Genomic DNA, 21,594 nt, shown 5'->3' with positions numbered 1-21,594 from the left:
GGAGTCACTCAGCTAATCTCCGGATCCCTGTGACTGTATAGCGTATAGCCGTAAAGGCATACCTCATTTTATTGTGCTTCCCTTTGTTGCACTTCACAGATATTGTGCTTTTTACAGATTGAAGGTTTGTGGCAACTGTGCCTCAAGCAAGTCTATCAGCGCCACTTTCCCAATAGCATTTGCTCACTTCGTGTCTTTGTGTCACATTTTGGTAATTCTCACAATATTTCAAACTTTTCCATCATTAGTGTATTTGTCATGGTGATCTGTCATCAGTGACCTTTGATGTTACCATTGTAACTTTTCTGAGGCCCCATGAACCGTGCCCATATAAGACTCCCAACTTAAGCGATAAATGTTGTGTGTGCGCTGACTACTCCATAGACCGGGCATTCCCCTGTATCTCTCCCCCTCTCCTTGGGCCTCCTTATTCCCTGAGACACAACAATATTGAAATTAGGCCAATTAACAACCCTACAGTGTCCTCTAAGTGTTCAAATGAAAGGAAGTGTTGTAAGTCTCTCGCTCTAAATCAAAAGCTAGAAGTGATTAAGCTTAGTGAGGAAGGCATGTCCAAGGCCTAGACAGGCCGAAAGCCAGGCCTCTTGCACCAAACATTTAGTCAAGCTGTGAACGCAAAGGAAAAGTTTTTGAAGGAAATTTAAAGTGCTACTCCAGTGGACACATGAATGATAAGAAAGTGACCCTGAGAAAACCATAATTCAAAAAGAGTCATGTACCAAAATGTTCATTGCAGCTCTATTTACAACAGCCAGGACATGGAAGCAACCTAAGTGTCCATCATCGGATGAATGGATAAAGAAGATGTGGCACATATATACAATGGAATATTACTCAGCCATAAAAAGAAATGAAATGGAGGTATTTGTAATGAGGTGGATGGAGTTAGAGTCTGTCATACAGAGTGAAGTAAGTCAGAAAGAGAAAAACAAATACAGTATGCTAACACATATATATGGAATCTAAGGGAAAAAAAAACAACAAAAGGGTCATGAAGAACCTAGTGGCAAGATGGGAATAAAGACACAGACCTACTAAAGAATGGACTTGAGGATATGGGGAGGGGGAGGGGTGAGATGTGACAGGGTGAGAGAGTGTCATGGACATATATACACTACCAAATGTAAAATAGCTAGCTAGTGGGAAGCAGCCGCATAGCACAGGGAGATCAGCTCGGTGCTTTGTGACCACCTAGAGGGGTAGGATGGGGAGGGTGGGAGGGAGGGAGATGCAAGAGGGAAGAGATATGGGAACATATGTATATGTATAACTGATTCACTTTGTTATAAAGCAGAAACTAACACACCATTGTAAAGCAATTATACTTCAATAAAGATGTTCAAAAAAAAAAGAAAGTGAAATAGCCTTATTGCTGATATGAAGAAAGTTTGATCGGTCTGGATAGAAGATCAAATCAGCCACAACATTCCCTTAAACCAAAGCCTAATCCAGAGAAAGGCTCTGACTCTCTTCAATTCTATGACGGCTGAGAGAGGTGAGGAAGCTGCAGAAGAAATGTTTGAAGCTGGCAGAGGTTGGCTCATGAGGTTTAAGGAAAGAAGCCGTCTCCATAACATAAAAGTACAAGGTGAAGCAGCAAGTGCTGATGTAGAAGCTGCAGCAAGTTATTGAGAAGATCCAGCTAAGATAATTCATGCTACACTAAACAACAGATGAAGTAGTCTTATCTTGGAAGAAGACGCCATCTAGGACTTTCATAGTTAGAAGTCAATGCCTGTCTTCAAAGTGTTAAAGGACAGGCTGACTTTCTTGTTAGGGGCGAATGCAGCTGGTGACTTTAAGTTGAATCTAATGCTCATTTACCGTTCCCCAAATCCTGGGACCCTTAAGAATTATGCTCAGTCTACTCTGCCTGTGCTCTAGAAACAGAACGACAAAGCCCGGATGACAGCACATCTGTTTACAACATAGTTTACTGAATATTTTAAGCCCATAGTTGAGACCTACTGCTCAGAAAAAAAGGCTCCTTTCAAGATATTACTGCTCACTGACAATGCACCTGGTCACCCAAGAGCTCTGATGAAGTACAATGAGATTCACGTTGTTTTCATGCCTGCTGACACAACGTCCATCTTGCAGTCCATGGATCAAGGAGTCATTTTGACTTTCAAGTCTTATTATTTAAGAAATACATTTCATAAGGCTATACCTGCCATAGATAGTGATTCCTCTGATGGATCTCGGCAAAGTAAATTGAAGACCTCTGGAAAGGATTCACCATTTTAGATGCCATGAAGAACATTCATGATTCATTGGAAGAGGTCAAAATATCAACATTAACAGGAGTGTGATTCCAACACTCATGGGTGACTTTGAGGGGTTCAAGACTTCAGTGAAGAAAATAACTGCAGATGTGGTGGAAATAGCAAGAGAACTAGAATTAGAAGTGGAGCCTGAAGATGTGACTGAATTGCTACAGTCTCATGATAACACTTTATGGATAAAAAGTTGCTTCTTATGGATGAGCAAATAAAGTTGTTTCTTTTCTTTTTTTTGGCCGTGCGGCTTGCAGGATCTTTGTTCCCTGGCCGGCAGTGAAAGTGCCGAGTCCTAACCACTGGACCACCAGGGAATTCCCATAAAGTTGTTTCCTGAGGTGGAATTTACTCCTGGGGAAGAAGCTGTGAAGATGGTTGAAGTGACAACAAGTGATTTAGATTATTACCTAAACTGATTTGATAAAGCAGTGGCAGGATTTGAGAAGATTGAGTCCAATTTTGAAAGCAGTTCTACTGTGGGTAAAATGCTACAGAGAAGTTGTTCATGAAAGGAAGAGTCAATCGATGTGGCAGACTTCACTGCTGTCTCATTTTAAGAAATTTCCACGGCCACCCCAGCCTTCAACAATCACCACCCTGATCAGCCAGCAGCCGTCCACACGGAGGCAAGACCCTCCACCAGCAAAAAGATTATGACTCACTGAAGCCTCAGATAATGGCTAGCATTTTTTAGAAATGAAGTATTTTTAAATTAAGGTACGTATTTTTTGGACATAATGCTATTGCCCACTTAAGAGAATACAATAGAGTGTATACCTAACTTTTTTATTTTTTTTTAACATCTTTATTGGAGTATAATTGCTTTACAATGGTGTGTTAGTTTCTGCTTTATAACAAAGTGAATCAGTTATACGTATACATATGTTCCCATATCTCTTCCCTCTTGCATCTCCCTCCCTCCCACCCTCCCTATCCCACCCCTCTAGGTGGTCACAAAGCACAGAGCTGATCTCCCTGTGCTATGCGGCTGCTTCCCACTAGCTATCTATTATATGCACTGGGAAACCAAAAACTTCGTGTGACTCGCTTTATTGTGACATTTGCTTTGTTGTGATAGTCTGGAACTGAACCTGCAATATCTCTGAGGTGTGCCTGCACATTTTGTGTGTCCGTGGGAGGAGGGGAGCTCAGGGGCCTCCCATGTCACCATCTCGATCTACTCCTCCCCACCCATTCCTGTAGCGTGCTTTCCCAGCCTCACGGTGAGGACGGATACACGGCGAGGAAAGAGGGAATTGTCATTCGTTCACTAACATTTAATGAGTACCTCCTACGTGCTAGGCACTGGGGGTTATAAAGACAAAACAGGTACAAACCTTGCACTAAGAAAGTTCAGAATTTTAGTGAAGATACAGGGAAACAACATTTCAATGTGAAGAATGTACAGCAGAGGTATGTGGAGTAGTCCGAGAGCTTGGAGGAAGTAGTGGGGTGGGCAGATGGCCTCATGGAGGAGCTATCTTACGATCTGGGTCTTGGAGGTTGAGCAGGAGCCGGGCAGGCAGGGGTGGCACACGCCCGTTAGACACTGTGGATTTATTCATCAGAGACAGCAGTCACTGTTCCCGAACTACTTTGATCAGGTGCAGCCAATGAAAATAATTTCCTTTGTGGTTTTGGACAACACCATGAAAACTCTGGAGGTCTCTATTGCCTTCTTGTTGAATAGGAGGAGTAATGTCAACTACTTAGAAGCCCTGGGAGAATGAATCAATTTATGTGGTTTACAAGAGCAAGTGTTTACTTATTAGAAAGCCTCCGGGGGGAATACATGGCGGAGAACAACCCGGCTCGAGCAAGAAGAAGCAAGTGGGGCTGGACTCTCATTAGCCCGTGATGGATTGATCTTCTGTCACTGATTCCCCAAACCCCCAGCAGTTTCAACTGCAAGCTTGTTCAATATTTTAAAACCAATTTAAAACCAATTTTTGAGTTTGCTTTAAAAAAAAAAAGTTGCATTAATCAAAAAATACATTAAGATTAGGGTCAAGCAGCTTAACTGATGGGAAAATCCTGATTGGGCCCCGGGAGACATGGGCTTGCCTGGCTGGATAATGTCAGAAACCGCTCAGCTTTAGAGCGAGAACAGTGGAGAGTAGCCACAGACGGCTAAAAGGAAAAACCTTACAAATGAATTGAATTGAAAGGAAATTTGAAGAAGGCTAATGCGGGCATTCTGTTGTATTAGCAAAATTCAGACACGAGGACGCGCCTGAAGCCTTCCGTTCCAGGAAGGGAGGCTGCGATTAGATTTTTATTGTTAGGTGTGTGGAGTGCCATCCTTTCAAAGATTTCAGTTAAGTGGGATTGCAGAGGTCATCCATTTGGAGATCACTGCCGTTTGGGAGAAATGTAGGGAACAGAAAATAAACTGGCTCTATGAAAATAAAAACCCTTCATTCTCTTGCCAAATGGAATTGGCTCTTTCAGTCTGATGAAATAGCTTGTTGGGTTCATCCTTCTCCGTGTCCAAGAGTAGCTCTGGTTGAAATGAGGAAACCGGAGACGTGGTAAACCAGTCCATAGAGGATATACTGGTTATTCTGTGTTCTTTTCTCTCCTCTGCTCTGTGTGTGGAAGGCTGAATCCGATGGGCTGTGTCCCTTGGGTCCCTTATGGCTGGCTTTCAGTTGGGTGTGGCCAATGGGAGACGTTTGCAAGAGACCAGAGGGTGGCCACGCTGGACTTTCCACAATTACACCTCCTGTCAGAGCTCCTCCACAGTTCCAGCTCTTGAGCTTGGTCCCCGTGTTACGCCATTTCCTCCTCTTGTCCCTTCAGGCCTGGCGCAGTCACGGTTCCCCCCATGCTGGACTCCAAGGCCCTCCACATCGACTTTGGTTCTTGTGACCCTTGCCCACCACTGTAGGTCATCCACGACCCCTCAGTTACAGTCTCTTCATGTGCCCATCTGAGGAGGACCCTGAATGGATGAGAGACTTAGGAAAAAATGGCAGCAAAACCCCCAAATACTAGTTGCCTTCTGTTCTCAGGCAATAGTGAACCAGCAGACTTGTCCAGTTTGGTGGGTCCATTCGCTTTGTTTTCAAATAAGAGAACTATGAGGCTGGTCCAGTTATCCGAGCTCTAGGCCGGAAGGAGGCTCATTTCAGAGAGGTCTTGTTGCAGGGCCGTCTCTTCCTGAATTCTCTCTTGGATAACCCTGTCTTGAATTAAAGATTCCTCCTCTGAATTCATATCATATTGTTTGTGCAAGCCTTGTGGCATCTAATAAAGTAACATAAACTCCATGAGAGCAGGGACTTAATCCCCAGAGCCTAGAAAAAAGCCTAACCCACTACAGGTGTTTAATACTATTGAATGAATGAAATAATGTCTTTTTCTTTATAGATGCCATTGTGGAAAGGGAATGTTGCCTGTCACTCCAGCAAACAACAAATGTTGCCCAAAATCAAGCCATTGGCCACTGCAGCTGCCCACACAGTAGACCTTGAGGGGAATTCAGGATGCAGAAAATCAGGAAACGTTCTGTGCTCTGGATACTGGCCCTAGGTAGTTAAGATGCATATCGAAGGAATAATTTCAGAGCCCAGACTCTTGTAGCTTCCCATACATAGAAAAGCACTAAAATCATTAACTTGAGAGGTCTGCTTTGTTTGATTAGCAGTAATCTTTTGATGTTTGACTACATGTTTTTTGTTGTTGTTGTTGTTTGTTTGTTTTCAGCACAAACTCCTATATATCCTGGCTCCTCCGTTACCTCTTCAGAGCTGAGAGGCTGTCTCCCGGCTAGAGTCCTCAGTAAGGTCCTCAAATAAACTTAACTCACAACTTTTAGGTTGTGTGTTTTTCTTCAGTCAACACCACCATCACTTAACAAACATCCGTTAAATGTCTGTGCACCAGATACTGTCTTGAGCCTGGGGATGTAGGGATGGACGGAACACAGGGTAGCTGAAGAGAATCTTGCCTCTGTACCTTTGTCCATTCAGTGCCCTCTGCTGGAATGTTCACTGTCATCCCTAGACCACTGTTCTCTTGACAAACTCTGACCCACCCTCCATGACTCCTAGAGAAACACTGTACAAAGCTATATTCACTAAACTTTGCTTTAGCATATTATGATCATTATCTATGTTCCTGTAAGTCTCCCCTGTGGCTCCCCTATAAGCCTCTGAAGATAAATGTACTTATCTACATTTCTTCAGAGAGTCAAGCAGGGTGTCTGGCCAGTAGAAATGCTCGATTTAACACCTGCTGATGGATGGTGTGTGCAGACACAGGCCCCTTGATACTGGTCATCTGTACTCAAGGCCAGCTCTAACTTTCTTTCTCCCATATTTCTGAGTTTCTTTTCTTTTTAAAATTTGGGCTACCTTAATCATTAACACCAAGGTTGGTTAGTTCCTCCTGAAAGAAGAACGAAGGGGACTATTGAGTGGGTCAGGCGCTGGACAGCTTTAGGTTAAGCAACGCTCTTCTTCACCTTACTGCTACTGTGTTCAAGTAAATAGATGTTAGGGTACCCCTTCTTGGAAGGCTTTGTCCAGGTCTGTTGTCATATGAACATATGTGTGTAAACTGCTGGATCACACCCATCTCTCACAGTAGCAGCCTTTGTTCTGGTCTAACCCTTCTGGCCCTGAGGCAAGGGGGCGGGACTCAGGGTCATTATCATTCCTGACATCAGGACCCAGTGAGCTTGCATTTGAGTGCCCAGAGCTAAAAGAAGTCAACAGGAAGAGCGTGTGCCATAGAAATGCAGTTCAGCCCTAAATCTCTCAATGCTCAGGGTCAGCATTTTAGGAGCAGCTGAGAAGACCTGAATTCACTCATTATGTTTCTTTAGTTATGCTAATACTGAGTAAATACATCCACAGAATACCTTATAGGGATTCACCTCTTTATGCTCTCATTTTAGAGCATTCCGCGATACTTAAAATTCTCAACTGTGAAATTAAAATGTTCTGGAACTTCTATGTCTATTTATGGGGTTCCTGTCAATAAAATGACTACAGGATTTATCTGGGTAGATTTGGTGTTTATACCCTTGTTAACATCTCTATCAGGAGAAAAATAATGAGCAAATTCATCAACTGTGTTGAAGTTTTTACTCCTTTCCCCTAAGGTTCGGTTGATCATAATTAATAAATAAAAGAAAATATATTTGCATTTCCCTAAGCCTGATATAGCACTTCAGAGAGTAAGGCTCAGTAAACATGTTCTTTACCTAATCAAGACTGAAATACAGTTTAGCATAGTCTATGATATTGTAAGCAGCTCTTTGCAGGAAACCACCCTTAGCAGGAAACCCCTTTTCTTGTCAATTTAGCAAAGCTACATTGTAACTAACTTTTAAACCAGGCGCCTCCCAAGCTCTACTCATCTCTGGCCCTAGCACACCTATCAAATCTTTTGATCACACAATACCTTGCCTAACCTGTTGGTTCTTTCCATGGATCAAAGAAGCAGAAACGGAGAATAAGTAACCGATGACCCGATCTCGTCCCTAGCTTCCCTTTCAGTAATCTCTTGAACAAACTCTGTGAACAGACTGTGTGAACAAGATAGCATCCAAAGAAAGATCACCAGACGTCAACAAGCCTGCATGCAGTGGGGGGCATGGCAACGACTCTAACCCCCCATCTCAATGATTCGCTGAGATTACTTCCCTTTTTCCCTTTAAAAACTTTCACGGCCAAGCAGACTCTTCAGAGATGGTTTTTTGCGGACACTGAGTCTACCATCTCCCCAGACTGCCGGCTTTCTGATTAAAAGCAATTTTCCTTTCTACCAACAACTGCCTCTTGGGTATTGATTTTCCAGCGGTGAGCAGCGGGACCTGAGTTCGGTAACAATGTTGCTAAAAAAACAATGATATCCTTGCATCATATAATACTGCAATACTTCTACCACTTCATTCATGGAGATAGTTTTCACCAAAGGTTTTAAACAAAGGCACTTTTGAAAAAAAATAATGTGAGGCTAGTATTGATTTCCCTGATTGAGAGGTTGTTGAATGGTTTTCTCTCTTTTCTAAAGACTCCTATGATCATGCTAAGATACCTTATCCCTAATCCACTTACCTCTGGGGTAAAACTCTCATGGAAGTACCAGCACACCACACATGGCCACTGGGAAGTCTACAGCTCGCCCGGAGGAAGAAAGTGGTTCTGGAGGGACCGATGGCCGGGAGGCCAGAACCCCATCACCACGGCTGTAGGCTACTAAGCTGGCCCTTATTTTTTCAGATTGGAACCTTTGATGGTCTCCAGGAAACAGCTCTCATCCCCATAGTCTGAGCCCTGCTTTGAGGAAGGAAGAGGGCACTCTACCTGAGTAACTGTTCCTGAGGCTTCAAACAGGGCACTGCATTCACCTTCATGGTACGGTTCCTTACAGTCCCGGCAAAAGACGAACTGCAGGAGAACACATGCAGGTTAGAGAGGGGCTTGCTGGTTGCATTTGGTCACAACATATTTTTCTCTTCCAAGCTCATTCTACCCCTGCCTCTGACTTAGGTGATGGTTTGTGTGCCAAATTACTTTTTGCAGAGAGAAATAAAGTCATATTTTGATGGAACTGTTCACTCGTTACTAAAGAATGTTCTGAGCACTGCAGCAGGGTTTCAAAAATGAATGAGTCACATTTCCTCTCTTCAAGATGTTTCTAGCCTAGCGGAAGAGACAGTAACGCAAAGAAATACCTGTAGTAAAGTGTTATTAGTGTTAGAATGTCAGGAAAACAATTTCATTCAAGAATTTCACATCTAATATTTGTTTACATACAGAGAGGATTTATATATCCATGTTAATGGACTCATTTTTGTATTGAAGGCCTATTGCGGAAAGAAGAAATGGGCTGTCGTGGGTTGAATTTTGTGCCCTACAGATTCATATGTGGAAACCTTAACCCCCGGTACCTCAGAATGTGACTGTATTTGGAGACAAGGCCTTTAAAGAGGTAAGTAAGGTAAAATGAGGTCATTAGGGTGGGTCTAATGCAATACGACTGGTGTCCTTATAGGAGGAGATTAGGACACAGACACACAGGGGCTGAGAGACGACCATGTGCCGACATGGGAGAAGGTGACCGACTGCAAGCCAAGGAAAGAGGCCTCAGAAGAAACAAACCCTGCTGCCCCCTTGTTCTCGGACTCTCAGACTCCACAACTGTGAGAAAATAAGTTCCTGTTGTTTAAGCCCCTGGCAGCCCCAGGAAGCTAGTGCAGGGGCTGAAGCAAAGCTTCTCACCCAGTGGCCACGCTCCCTTCAGCATTCACAGCTCCTTTCGGGTCGGAAGGGACCCAGGAGCCAATGGTCCTCCACCCTTCATCTGACAGAGGAGGAAGCTGGAGAAGTGAATGCTGGAAAAGGAAGTTATCCTACGACCGCCTGGAATCACCGGGCCCCTTCGGAACGCACTTCCCAACCCCCAGCCCTGCTCTGGAGGTGCTGCGGTGGCTGAGGGCGTGGGCTCTTCAGTGTGACACACTGGATTGGAGTCACCATCCCATCAGGTGACGACCAAGACACCTTGGGACAGCTGCCTTGGCATCTGTGCCCCAGTCTCCTCCTTTGAAAAACCAGGGTAACAATGATACCTATCCTACATGACCATCATGAGAGGTAGGTGGGGTAACACATCCTAAGCGGCTGTAAGCAGGCCTGGCACACAATACGTTCTAAGCGTTAAGGAGATGCCAGCTAGGCACTGTTCTTCCCCTACTTTATTTCACGGCTGGAGAAGGAGATGCTTCACTAGAAAACTGGTTCCCTTCAACGACCGTTTATTTCACTCGCTGGGGAGTAACAGCTCTCACAGCAGAAGCTGTATTCGGAGCGGACGTTCTAGCAGAGAAGTGAGCGTGGCCAACGAGTACGGCGTGGGGGTGATGGTGGTGGTTTTAGAGAACAGGCCCAGCGTGATCTGATACTCCTCCCATTAAGAGGTAGGCTCTAGATCGCTTCTGCTTAAATCTGGATGTATTGACTGCTTGACCAGTGTTACATGGTAGAAGCGATGGTATGTCACTTTTGGGGGCCCAGGCCTTAAGAAACTGGCAGCTTCCACTCTCTGTCTCTTGGGACATTTGCTCTTGAAGTCCAGCCACCCATGGAGAGGCCCACGTGGAGAGCAACTGAGGTCCCCAGCCAACGGCCAGCACCAACTTGCCGGCCACGTGTCTGAGCCATGGTTCAAGTGGATCTTCCAGCCCCTGGATGAGCTGCCCCAGCTTGACCCCACATGGAACAAACTGTCTCCACCACAGAAACAGCTTCCCCTCTGTCCCCATGGTCAATTTCTTGTGTTAACAACTCATCTGAAGATCATTTTAATCTCAGGACATAACAAACAAGAAAGACAAGTATTTTATAAGGAAAAGGCCTCTTCTACAGCTATGTCACCATCTCTCTTCTCGCCAGCACTTTCAGACTGTTATAGCTTTCTTATTTCTTCTCACAGCAAAGAGAATGAGCCCACGTTTTGTGGGATATAAACTTTCCTTAAAGGTTCATGTTGGTGGGAGAGGGGGTATGTGTCAGGATGTCATTACACAAATCACCAAGACCAGCAGGTTTTCATTTCTGACATTTTAATTTTCCCTGAACTGACAGCTAATTCAGTGAACGGTGAATGAATTGGATCCTTGAGTCCTTTCTTAAGGGCTTTTTTTTTTTTTAATGTATCTGCTCATCTTTGGGTTTGTCTCAGACCCATCACTCTGTTCTTATGTTGAAACACTGTGACCTGTATGGTTCAATCATTGAGAAGAGCTCACTGTGTGATTTCACCCCACTGCTTTTCATGGAAGCAAGTCTGATCTCTTGGCGTGACAGGGAAAATGTTTCACATCTTATTAGCTCGGGGATGAGATATAAAATCAGTTTCATGGTAGAGGAACACCCTGGAGGTTGATCAGTTTGTCAGAATAAATAGGCCTTTCCTGACACAAAGACATTAAATTCCTTTTCATACCAGTACTACAAAGAATAGACTATATATATATATATATAAACTAATTAAGAAAACCAGAAAAGAAAGAGCCTATGAAAATTAAACCCTCACCACTTCAGTATGGCAAAAGACAAGTGAAAGCTGAAAAAATGTGTTGGTGATAATTTAGCATTAATGCACTTGCTAATTTGCTCCTATTCAGAGAGTATAACTTAAATTTAGATACATTGTGCCATGGGTTTCCTAGTTAAATAAATCTGTCTCATACAAAATGAGGAAATATCTAGAAGGTCTGATTTGATCTAAAAAAAGTTCAGGGTTTTTTTTTTTTGGGTTCAGCGTTGGCTTTTTTTTTTTTAATAGATCTTTATTGGAGTATAATTGCTTCACAATACTGTGTTAGTTTTTGTTGTACACCAAAGTGAATCAGCCATATGCATACATATGTCCCCTTATCCCCTCCCTCTTGAGCCTCCCTCCCAACCTCCCTATCCCATGTCTCTAGGTCATTGCAAAGCGCCGAGCTGATCTCCCTGTGCTACGCTGCTGCTTCCCACTAGCTATCTATTTTACATTCGGAGGATGCGGGGTGGGAGGGGGAAGCTGGGGCAAAGTGAGAGTAGCATCGACATATACACATTACTGAAAGTTCAGGTTTTTAATTAAGTTATCCAGAACTCAAGACTGTCAACCAGGTGCTTGTACAAATGCTTAGGACTTCAGTTCTCAAACTGTGTACCAAGGAGCCCTGGGGTGTCACAACAAACTCACAGGGGTGGAGTGGGATCTTTTAAATTTTTGAGGAAAAGCACAGTGATACTCAACATCTGTTGGACACTGTGAATTACTAACTCAAGGCTGTTCATGGTGTTAATGTAGATTGTGCTACCCTCCTTTTGATGACATCATGTTTTTGCAAAGCGGGATTTTTGGAGGTTACTGTGATAAAAAAGACAGCTGCCAGGTGAACATCTTTTTGGACCAGGAGATGTAGTTGTTTAAGAATGAAGTAAAAATATTTTTTTCTTTCAATTTATGTGAACTATTTTTTCAAATGACTATGAAGTTGTTAAGACATTAATTCTTACTATGTTACGTGGACCTAAATATTTAATAAACAGAACTGTTAGGCATTTCTTTTGGCCTAGAAGCGCCAGGAAAAATTTACCAAGCCACTAGGGGCATGGTGAACAGAGGAAGTTTGGGGAACTCTGGCTTAGGCAGATACAAAACTCCTTGAGATAATGTTTTGGGTCTGTTTGCAAAAACTCCCAGGGGCACAGGTATTTCCAAGGAGCTTGAGGAGAAAATATCTGGCTCCAATATTTTCATATGCACTCTGACAACCTGCCTGTCTCCTTTCTGGGGCACATGATCTGGCTTTAACCAATAATGTAGAAGGCTGCAATCTCCCCAGGGGTTTATTAGTCATTAACTGTGGGCTCATATTTGCTGAGGCTCTTTTAGGATGCCTTGTGAGTAAATACTAACTGAATGGAAGAGACTACCACACAGTTATACTGTATACTTTTCCTGGATTATTTTCTTTTGAGATAGATCTGACAAATGCTAATAATTTTTGCATGTTTTAAAAAAAGAATTTCTAAGGCCTTTTAAAAATCATAACAGTAATACATACTTATTCTATTGGTTCTCTAAACTCTATCTCCTTATTAGATATGATTAAAAAGCAATATCTATGGACTGTATTACCTTAGTGCCTGTGATGTTAATTTTATGTGCCAACTTGGCTAGACTATAGTCTATTCAACCAAACACTAATCAGGGTTTCTCAGTGAAGAGAGACAGTCCTAGATGATCTGGGTGGGATTGATTCAATTAGTTGAAAGGTTTTTTTTTTTTTTTAATTATTTATTTATTTATTTTTGGCTGTGTTGGGTCTTCGTTTCTGTGCGAGGGCTTTCTCTAGTTGGCGGCAACCGGGGGCCACTCTTCATCGCGGTGCGCGGGCCTCTCACTATCGCGGCCTCTCTTGTTGCGGAGCACAGGCTCCAGATGCTCAGGCTCAGTAGTTGTGGCTCACGGGCCTAGTTGCTCAGCGGCATGTGGGATCTTCCCAGACCAGGGCTCGAACCCGTGTCCCCTGCATTAGCAGGCAGACTTTCAACCACTGCGCCACCAGGGAAGCCCTAGTTGAAAGGTTTTTAAGAGCAGAACTGAAGCCTCCTCAAGAAGAGAGTTCACCTGTGGACAACAGAGTTCCAGCCTGCCCTTCCTGGCAGCCTGCCCTGTGGCTTTGGGACTTGCCTAGGTAGCCCCATAATCCCCATAATCACATAAGCCAATTCCTTCCAATCAATCTCTCTCTATAGATACAGATATATTAGACATAGAGATATTTATATATAAATATATACTAGATATCTACTATAGCTATATCTATAGATATCTCTTTATATATCTATAGATCTATGGGGACAGCTGAGCATGCCTAGATAATCTATATTTATATTTATCTCCTACTGGTTCTGTCTCTCTGGTGAAACCTTGGTTGATACAGCGAAGCTCCTATAGAAATTTTACTAGGTCAGTTTATTTATACTAGGTCAGTTATTCTTTTGCAAAAGAACTGATATAAAAGACAACTTTTGAATTGTCTATGTTATTTGAAAAATTGTAATTTAAATCTTCCCCCCCCCCTTTTTTTGGGGGCTGTGCTGCGTGGCTTGTGGGATCTTATTTCCCCAACCAGGGATCGAACCCGGGCCCCTGGCAATGAGAGCACAGAGTCCTAACAAGTGGACGGAGAACGAATTCCCTCCCCCTGTTTGTTTTTAATCCCGAGTACCCACAGGACGATGCGTCTTAGAAGTCAACACCAGGAACAAGTTAATCACTCCCAATAGTGTGATGGCTTCCCTTTATCTGACAGTGAACCTGGTGATCCAATACATTTTTCTCTTTGGAGCAGCTGCCTGTGTGGATGGTGCCAAGCTTCTCACTTAACTGTAGTAATTAGCTCACCCTAGAGGCCTAAGATGAAGTATACAATTTTAAGACTATTCAATAAAGGATAAGTTCAATAAGACACTTTTTTTTCTCATAAGTAATAGCCAAACTATTCTTACCATTCAAGTCATATTTTTGCCTTGTGGTTAATATGTGTTGAGTATTTATTTTGGGTGAATAAAATCTTGGACAACATACAAAAGAATAGCATATTGTAATTCATGAAATCATATAGTGATATTTATATTTTAAAAACTCAGATACAATTCAGTGTTTAAAAGTAAAGCCTTTAAAAAAAAAAAAAAAAAGTAAAGCCTTTGAAGTCAGAGAGACCTGGACTCAGAGGCCCTTCTCTACCATTTATTATCTGTGTGATCCTAACATCTCTTTGCTTTAGTTTTCTGCATCTGTAGAGAAGAAATAATAAGATAATTAATATTTAACCCAGTTTCTGGCACCTAGTAAATAGGAGAAATGGTTTTCTCATGGAGTTACGATGTTTTATAAGCAAAAAAATTCTATAGAAAAGTAAGGTGATAGTAAAGCACCTTGTTAACTAAAGCGATTCTCAATATACTAATAATTGCTGTTGTTCTGTGAAGGCCTGAGTGAAACTGAGGACCTCGTGGGAAGCGCCAATCTTGTCAGCTCCCCATAACTGCAGTAGAGAAAGGGATACTGACCTCTCGTTCCTCCTGCTCGTGCCGTCACTGTCACTCCCCTTAGGAAATCCCACACTACCATACAGCTAAATGAACTGCCCATCACATTTATCACTCAGTATCATGTCAGTAGACAAGTCATTTGATTGATGTTTGAGTTTGATTTCCCATACGCCCATAATGGAGACATTCAAAAGGATATGTGTGTATATTTTCTCTTCGGAAGCATAAAAAGGGGTGAGATGAACAGCCTCCAATGCATTCAGAACACGCAAGTGCTTGTTATCAGTAAAGGTGAGAGCCAGTCGGCACCTACAAGCGATGAACCTCAAGATAAGGGTCTGACCCTCAAAGGTGAATGATCTCTATGTGAAAGCCCAAAGTTCTTTGTGCTTGTTTTCTATCACGACAGCATCTATTATAAAAGCATTTTATTATGTGCCATTTATTTTTCTTCCACAGCTCTGAAGTTCTGTGTTAAAAGAACAGGAGAGAATCAAGTATCATCTCAGGACCCCTTACTATATTCAAGGGAAACATCAAAACCATGACGCACACATTTGTACTTCTTTGGGAATAGATGAAATATTTTTCTTTTAGGTGTATGACTTTCCAGAAGATGGCAGCAGTGATATATGAGATTCAGCCCCAGTGCGTTAAAAATAGTATATCAAAAGAGGGAGGCTCCCCGTGGGGTGACTAGCCGCGGATATACGGAAAACTGGTTCTGACAAGACAGTGCCACAGAACGGAAATGGTGTTAGATTATAACGCGCTAAAACACAAATTCGAAAGGAAGAAAGTCAGGTTATTTCCTTTCAAGTACACAACATCTTAAAATCACAGAATCTCATGGTGGGAAGCAGTCTTAAACCGTGCCATGCTCTAAACGCAAACAGACTACGACAATCTTTTACATGCAATCTCCAAATGGCTAAATAGAAATAATTTCAAGGAAGCTGGATAGAGCTCAGTAGCTGAATTCTTTTGTATTTTTCAAATTCTGTACAAATCATCAAGGATGGTTACACAATGCCATCTATGTTCCCACAAAATACTGTGACCTCTACACTCCCTCCCTACCCGATCCCCTGAATTATTTTTGTTTTAGGTTTGCTACTGTGAAAAGCCCCTTACTCTCCTTGGTTTAATTTCCATTCATGGGAGCTCTTAAAATAACTCTGAAAATTCCCTTTTCCTACAGCATCATGATTTCAATCAAGGACAAGTATGTATCCACTCAGTCTTTTGGTTGTGCAGAGTCTTAACTTATACACTTACTGTGAGTATGATCTAATGGGAAACTTTATTACCATCTGTCTCAGAACCTATTAGAGAAGATGAGCTCATACAAGAGACCATATCTGCCAACCTACTTTCAACAGGGAAACTTAACTTAAGAGAGGCGCCTAATAAATGCTCCGAACTGTGTGGGTGGTGCCCCTGGTGATGATACTCCTGGGAATTGAACTGTCCAATGTATAATCATAGACAAAAATATTTGAACTTATTTCCTACTTTAAAATATTTACAGTTTTTTCAAACTTAAAAATGCTTCTTGACCATTTATTTTTCCTTGCTCAAAAACAGCTTTATTGGGATACAATTCACATAGTCTGGGTTTTTAAAAATGGTTTATATATTTTTTGAGTGAATAATAAATACATGCACACAGCACAAACTCAAAAAGTGCAAAAGGCAAATAGTGAAAAATAAGTCTCCCTTCCTCCTCAGTCAGCTTACAAAGCTTTCCAGAGACAATCACTGTCACCTGCATATATAGAAGCTATTTTGAGACTAAAAATGGTATATAGAATATTGCTTTATGTAACGTGCTCTGCACCTTGCTTTTCCATTTAATACATTTACAGCCTGTCCTAGATCAGTGCCCTTTGAGCAACCCTGAACAGCTGAATTCTTCCTCAACAGCCTCACGATATTCAAGTTGATAGTTGTATCGGAATTCACTTAACCAGCCCCCCACGGATGAGCATTTAGGCCCTTTCCAATATTTTGCCATTATAAACAAAGCTGCGGGGAACGTCTTTCTCCATAGGTCATTTTGCACGTGTGAAAGGAAATCTGTAGGATGAATTTCTAGAAGTGAAATAGCTGGATCAAAGGGTGTGGGAAGTTTACATTTGGATTGCTTTCAGTGAGGTGTGTGAGGGATGACTTGCCCCTCCTCCCTTCCCGCGTGCTGTCACCAATCAGGGCCTTTGTCAAACCCAAACAAAACAAAAGAATCTCTAACTCACAGCACTTCGGCTAAGGCCTTCTTTATCCATGTTGGATTTCTGCAAAGACGTGTTCCTGGCCAGAGAAATAACTCCGAGTCACTTCTGAGTCCTGTCCAGACGGCTGAACCAGGGTCAAGAGGGGCCTGCAGCCGGCCCTCCGTCATTTCCCTGCTCCCCCTGCCTGGGCTCTGAAACAAGGTGCTCGGAGCTTGTCTCCTCCTGGTTTGGACTGGCCTGAATTCATCCTGCTGGCGGGAAAAGGACTCGAAGTGAACTTTAGCTTCGGTGGCTTTAAACCCTGACAGCCAACAAGCTGGAGGTCCAGGTGAGGGAGAAGGAAACAGGAGACAAGGGGGCAGCAGGTTCAGCTGCCCGAGGCTGCGTCCTGGGCCTTAACTCTGAGCAGAGTAGACTCGGCACCACTGCCGCTGCCCTGCCAGGAGGACGGCAATGACAGCAGCGGGCAGGGCGCCTGGGGGAGTGTGACGGGTGTGACTGACGGCAGCAATCCTCTCTCCCCAAGCCTCCACACTTCCTGTCTCACTCTCTCTTGCTGTAACCGTTTTAAAGACGGATTCCCGCGGTGCTGTCCCCATCCCAGCCTCCACATCCCCACCTCCCTCCCTCACTTCACCACTCCCCTTGTTTCCAAAGGCTAAAGTAGGATTTAGCTGCAAGCTGGGACTCTTGCAAGTATTTGATGATGATGTTCACACATCCGTGTTCCTCTCAACAAACTTCTTGGCGGGTAAATTTCTGCATCTAATTGAACACTCCCTTTAACATCTTACAAGGCTGGCTCAGTTTTGCTTTCCAGTCAGCATTTCCCAAACCTCATGGAGCATTTGGCTCCTTCCAGAAAAGGAGCACTGATCACAGAGTATCATATTCAACACCACTTTCAAATATTGCCATTCATTAGTGGACCCACTCAAATATTGCCATTCATTAGCGGACCCACTCAAATATTGCCATTCATTAGCGGACCCACTCAAATATTGCCATTCATTAGTGGACCCACTCAAATACTGCCATTCATTAGTGAACATGTTTGAATATGGCCATTCGTTAGTAAAATGCATAGCATATGTCTTCCATAATTTTTAACTGGTCTCTAATCCTTGTGACCTTATCATTTACAATCTGTAGAAAGGCACTAGACTCTGTAAAAGCGATTACACTCTGCCAGTCAAAATGTGAAATTCAAGCCATATGGCAGTTTGAGCCCAATTTGTCCCACATGCCTGTGGGCATCCTTCTGCTTGCTAGCTCAGCAGGGGAGATGAATGCCTCCCTTGAACGCTTGGGCCCAACCCCAGGCAACTCCGGGCAGGGTCAGCTTTGGAAAGGGGCCAACAGTGTTGGTGGCACTGCCACTGGCACATCTTAGAGATGTTTGTCTTTGGAGGTTTTGCAGCTTGTCCAACCTTTACTATGTGTTAGGCAGTTTTATAGGTGTCTTGGGAGCACACCTGTTCCCGCCCTTCTCTCCATAGCCTCAGCCAAAAAAGGTCAGGGTATTTTTCTCTCCAGTACTGTCTCTTTCTTATGTCCCTCTATGAAATGTTTGTCTCTCTATATGAAACTATTCTCACTTATCGCCTCTTCTAAATGAAGAGGATTTGAATCTTATTCATCCTTGTTTCCCCCAGATCCAGTGTCTGGAACATAGTAGGTGGTCACTGTCTGTTTGCCACATGCCAGGCGTCCAGTTCAAGGCGCTTACAACTCAGTAGGAGAGACGATGCTTATGGAGAACAAAAGAGCTGGAGGACAACAGCCCAGAGTCGTGTGCTGAAGTGTCCAAGGATGCAAGTCTGCAGGAACTCCCAGAGAAGAGCCCCGAGTGGGCTGGGGCTTGGCCGCAGTGGCATTTGCTTTTCTGCCCCTCGCATTCCATTCCCTCCTCAGGCAGTGGTTCTAACATCAGGCTAGTCCCTCACCTCTCTGCTAACAACTTGGAAAACTCCCTCCCCCGTTCCTGACCTCCCTCCTAAACTACCGGGCTGCCTGCTGCAGATTTCCATCTGCATAGGGTGCAGCCACTGCAAATTCATGTCAACTCAAATCCCATGTGATTATTGTGGAAAAGAAGACTGGGATAAAAGAGCAGAAATTCAAAGAGTTAATTTGAGGGGTAAGGGTAGGGGACCCAGAAGGAGGGGGCCCCAGCACACCTGTAGGACCACACCTGCCTGGGGCTGCCCCTCCTCCTTTCCTGCTCCCTTCACTCACGGAGCACGCAGTCACCCTTAAATGCTCAGCACAGACCTCACATTCTGCCAGAATTAATCCCGTTTATAATGCCAGGGCTAGCAGAGCAGTTGTCGCGTAGGCAGGATGGACAGACATTTGTAAAACGAATGAGTGGTAGGAGCTGGAAAACTCTAAGCTTCTGAGAAGCATGAGGAGAGCCCAGTGTCACGGGAATCCAGCCATGAGGAGGCCGGCCCAGGGAACAGGAGGGATGAGACCAAGACATTTTTGGTCCTTTGAAGCAATTAGTAGCCAAGTTCAGAGGCTAAGGTCCCAGGGATGATGGAGTGGAGAAGGCTTCACGACAGAGGGGTCTGAATTGGTTTGAAAACAGAAAAAGAAAATGAAAAGGGAGACTGAAGATGCTAGAAAGGGGGTGGGTAAGAGTGGGAGGAAAGCCCTGGAGAAAGTCAAGGCCAGGAAAACCTAAACGGTCCAAGGTGGTGGTTTAAAAGGAGGAGGGCCAATTTTCAGCTCGTGGGAAGGCAACATCCTGGGACAGCAATTTGCTGAAGGAGATGACGTCTGATTAGTGTGATGCCAGCTATTACTCTTCCGGAGTCAAGCGGAAGAGCAGAGTTAAGGATGGAGGAAGCCTGGAATAGCCACTGTCCGTGCGGAGATGACACGCGAATCGAGGGAAGCCCAGCCATGCTGAGGACCCAACGGATGTAACGGCATCAACCTCTGCTTCCCTGTGACTTAAAATGTGCCCCTAGACCAGCAGCACCAGCGTCGCCTGGGAGCTTAAGGCAGAATCTCAGGCCCTGCCCAGAAGTGCTGAATCAGAATCTGCGTTTTAATGAGATCCCTGATGACCTGTGTGCACACTGCAGGTTAGAAGCACTGCTCGAGCTCATTCATTCAATCAAAATTTACTGAGCACACACGCTGCGTGCCAGGTGCCCTGAGGGCATACGAGGATGCATAGATACAATTTTCAGTCTCATGTGAGTCACACTTCACCCCTCCCTCCCTCTCCCCAGCCCTCCCTCCAGCCAGCAAGTACTTATTGAGAACGTACTACGTGCCAGGTGCTGTGCTAGGCAGTGTGAGTGGTGAACACGCTGGGCGCTCTTCTTGACCTCAAGGAGTTTATATTCAGCTGTGTCCTAATTGTCATGGTGCACAAGGTTTCGGGCGAGCACAGGATGTGTGCAACCACCAGCCTGGGCAGTCGGGCTAGGTCTCCAGGAGGGAGCGGAGAGTAAATTGAGACCCAGCTGAGTCTGGTCAAATGATGGGTCCCTGAATGGTGCTCATTCCAGGTCTGGGACAGTGCAAGTGCTGGGGGCTTTCAGGGGAAGGTGGACCTTTTCACTCTGGACCACTGAGTTGGAGGTGTTGAAGTGAGACGGGGGGGGCGGGTTGGGGACTGGAGGTAGGGTGAGGGTCAGGGTGGGAGGCGTGGCTTTGTGGAGGCTGTGGATTCTGGTTGGGTGGCCAGGGCAGGAGCAGGGGCTGCAGTGGGCAGACTGAGCCAGGCTGGGAGCCCCAGGGAGCTGCAAAGCCTCAAGCACTCACAGCATGGCTAATTAAGAGAGTCGGGCACGGGGCAGTGGGAGAGAACACTCAGAAACTGAGTTTTGCAGTTAGCGATTGCATTGCTAATAAAACCCAGCAGGAATAGACTCTGCCAGTGTAAGTCTGCAGCATTTTTGTGTTTTTGATCTGGAATCCATTGGCAAAAGGACACAGTCTAGAACAGAGCTGCCCATAGGCATAGGACTAACTTAAAATGTTCTAGTAGCCACATTAACAAAGTAAAAAAGGAACAGGTGAAATAAATTTTAATATTTTATTTAACGCGATATATCCAGACTGTATTTTCAACATGTGACCAACATGTTTTCACTGAGTCTTTGAAGTCTGGTGTGTGTTGAAGCCTCACATCATCTCAATTCAGATCAGCTGCTTTCCATTTGCTTGGCTGCCTCACGTGGCTGATGGCTACCACGTTGGACAGTGTGGTTCTAGAACTCTTGAGTCTGAGGGCTACTTGGATGAGGTAGACGGCCAGCTTAGGTACCACAGAACAAAAATAAACAGAGCACCTTCCATACGGAATAAGTGAGTAGGACAAGGCGAGGTGGGAAACAAGAGAAGATTAGAAATTAGCTGTGTCAATGGAAAGAAATTAGATGCTTTTTTCTAATAAAGGATGCTCTTCACTTTTAGCCTTTGAAAGACTCACTTGGTCTGTGATGTAGGAGAGATGTGCAGAAA

The 21,594-nt window shown here is 44.1% G+C and overlaps 1 protein-coding gene across 4 annotated transcripts in view; it reads right to left on the bottom strand.

The window, feature by feature from the left end:
- The window catches only part of PRKN (parkin RBR E3 ubiquitin protein ligase), a 1,273,336-nt gene that overhangs the window by 24,331 nt on the left and 1,227,411 nt on the right, over positions 1 to 21,594 (bottom strand). For 3 of the 4 annotated variants that reach the window (XM_068551239.1, XM_068551238.1, XM_068551241.1), the window contains one exon: positions 8,618 to 8,701. The exons of the other annotated variant lie outside the window; for it this stretch is intronic. In XM_068551239.1, coding sequence (XP_068407340.1) covers positions 8,618 to 8,701 — 84 coding nt within the window. The remainder of the gene's footprint in view (positions 1 to 8,617; positions 8,702 to 21,594) is intronic. 4 annotated transcript variants of the gene reach the window in all.

This window comes from Eschrichtius robustus, chromosome 9 (genome assembly GCF_028021215.1).
Source record: "Eschrichtius robustus isolate mEscRob2 chromosome 9, mEscRob2.pri, whole genome shotgun sequence".
Classification (NCBI taxonomy): Eukaryota; Metazoa; Chordata; class Mammalia; order Artiodactyla; family Eschrichtiidae; genus Eschrichtius; species Eschrichtius robustus.
Note: the sequence above shows the minus strand (reverse complement) of the source record. Positions and strands in the feature narration are given on the sequence as shown.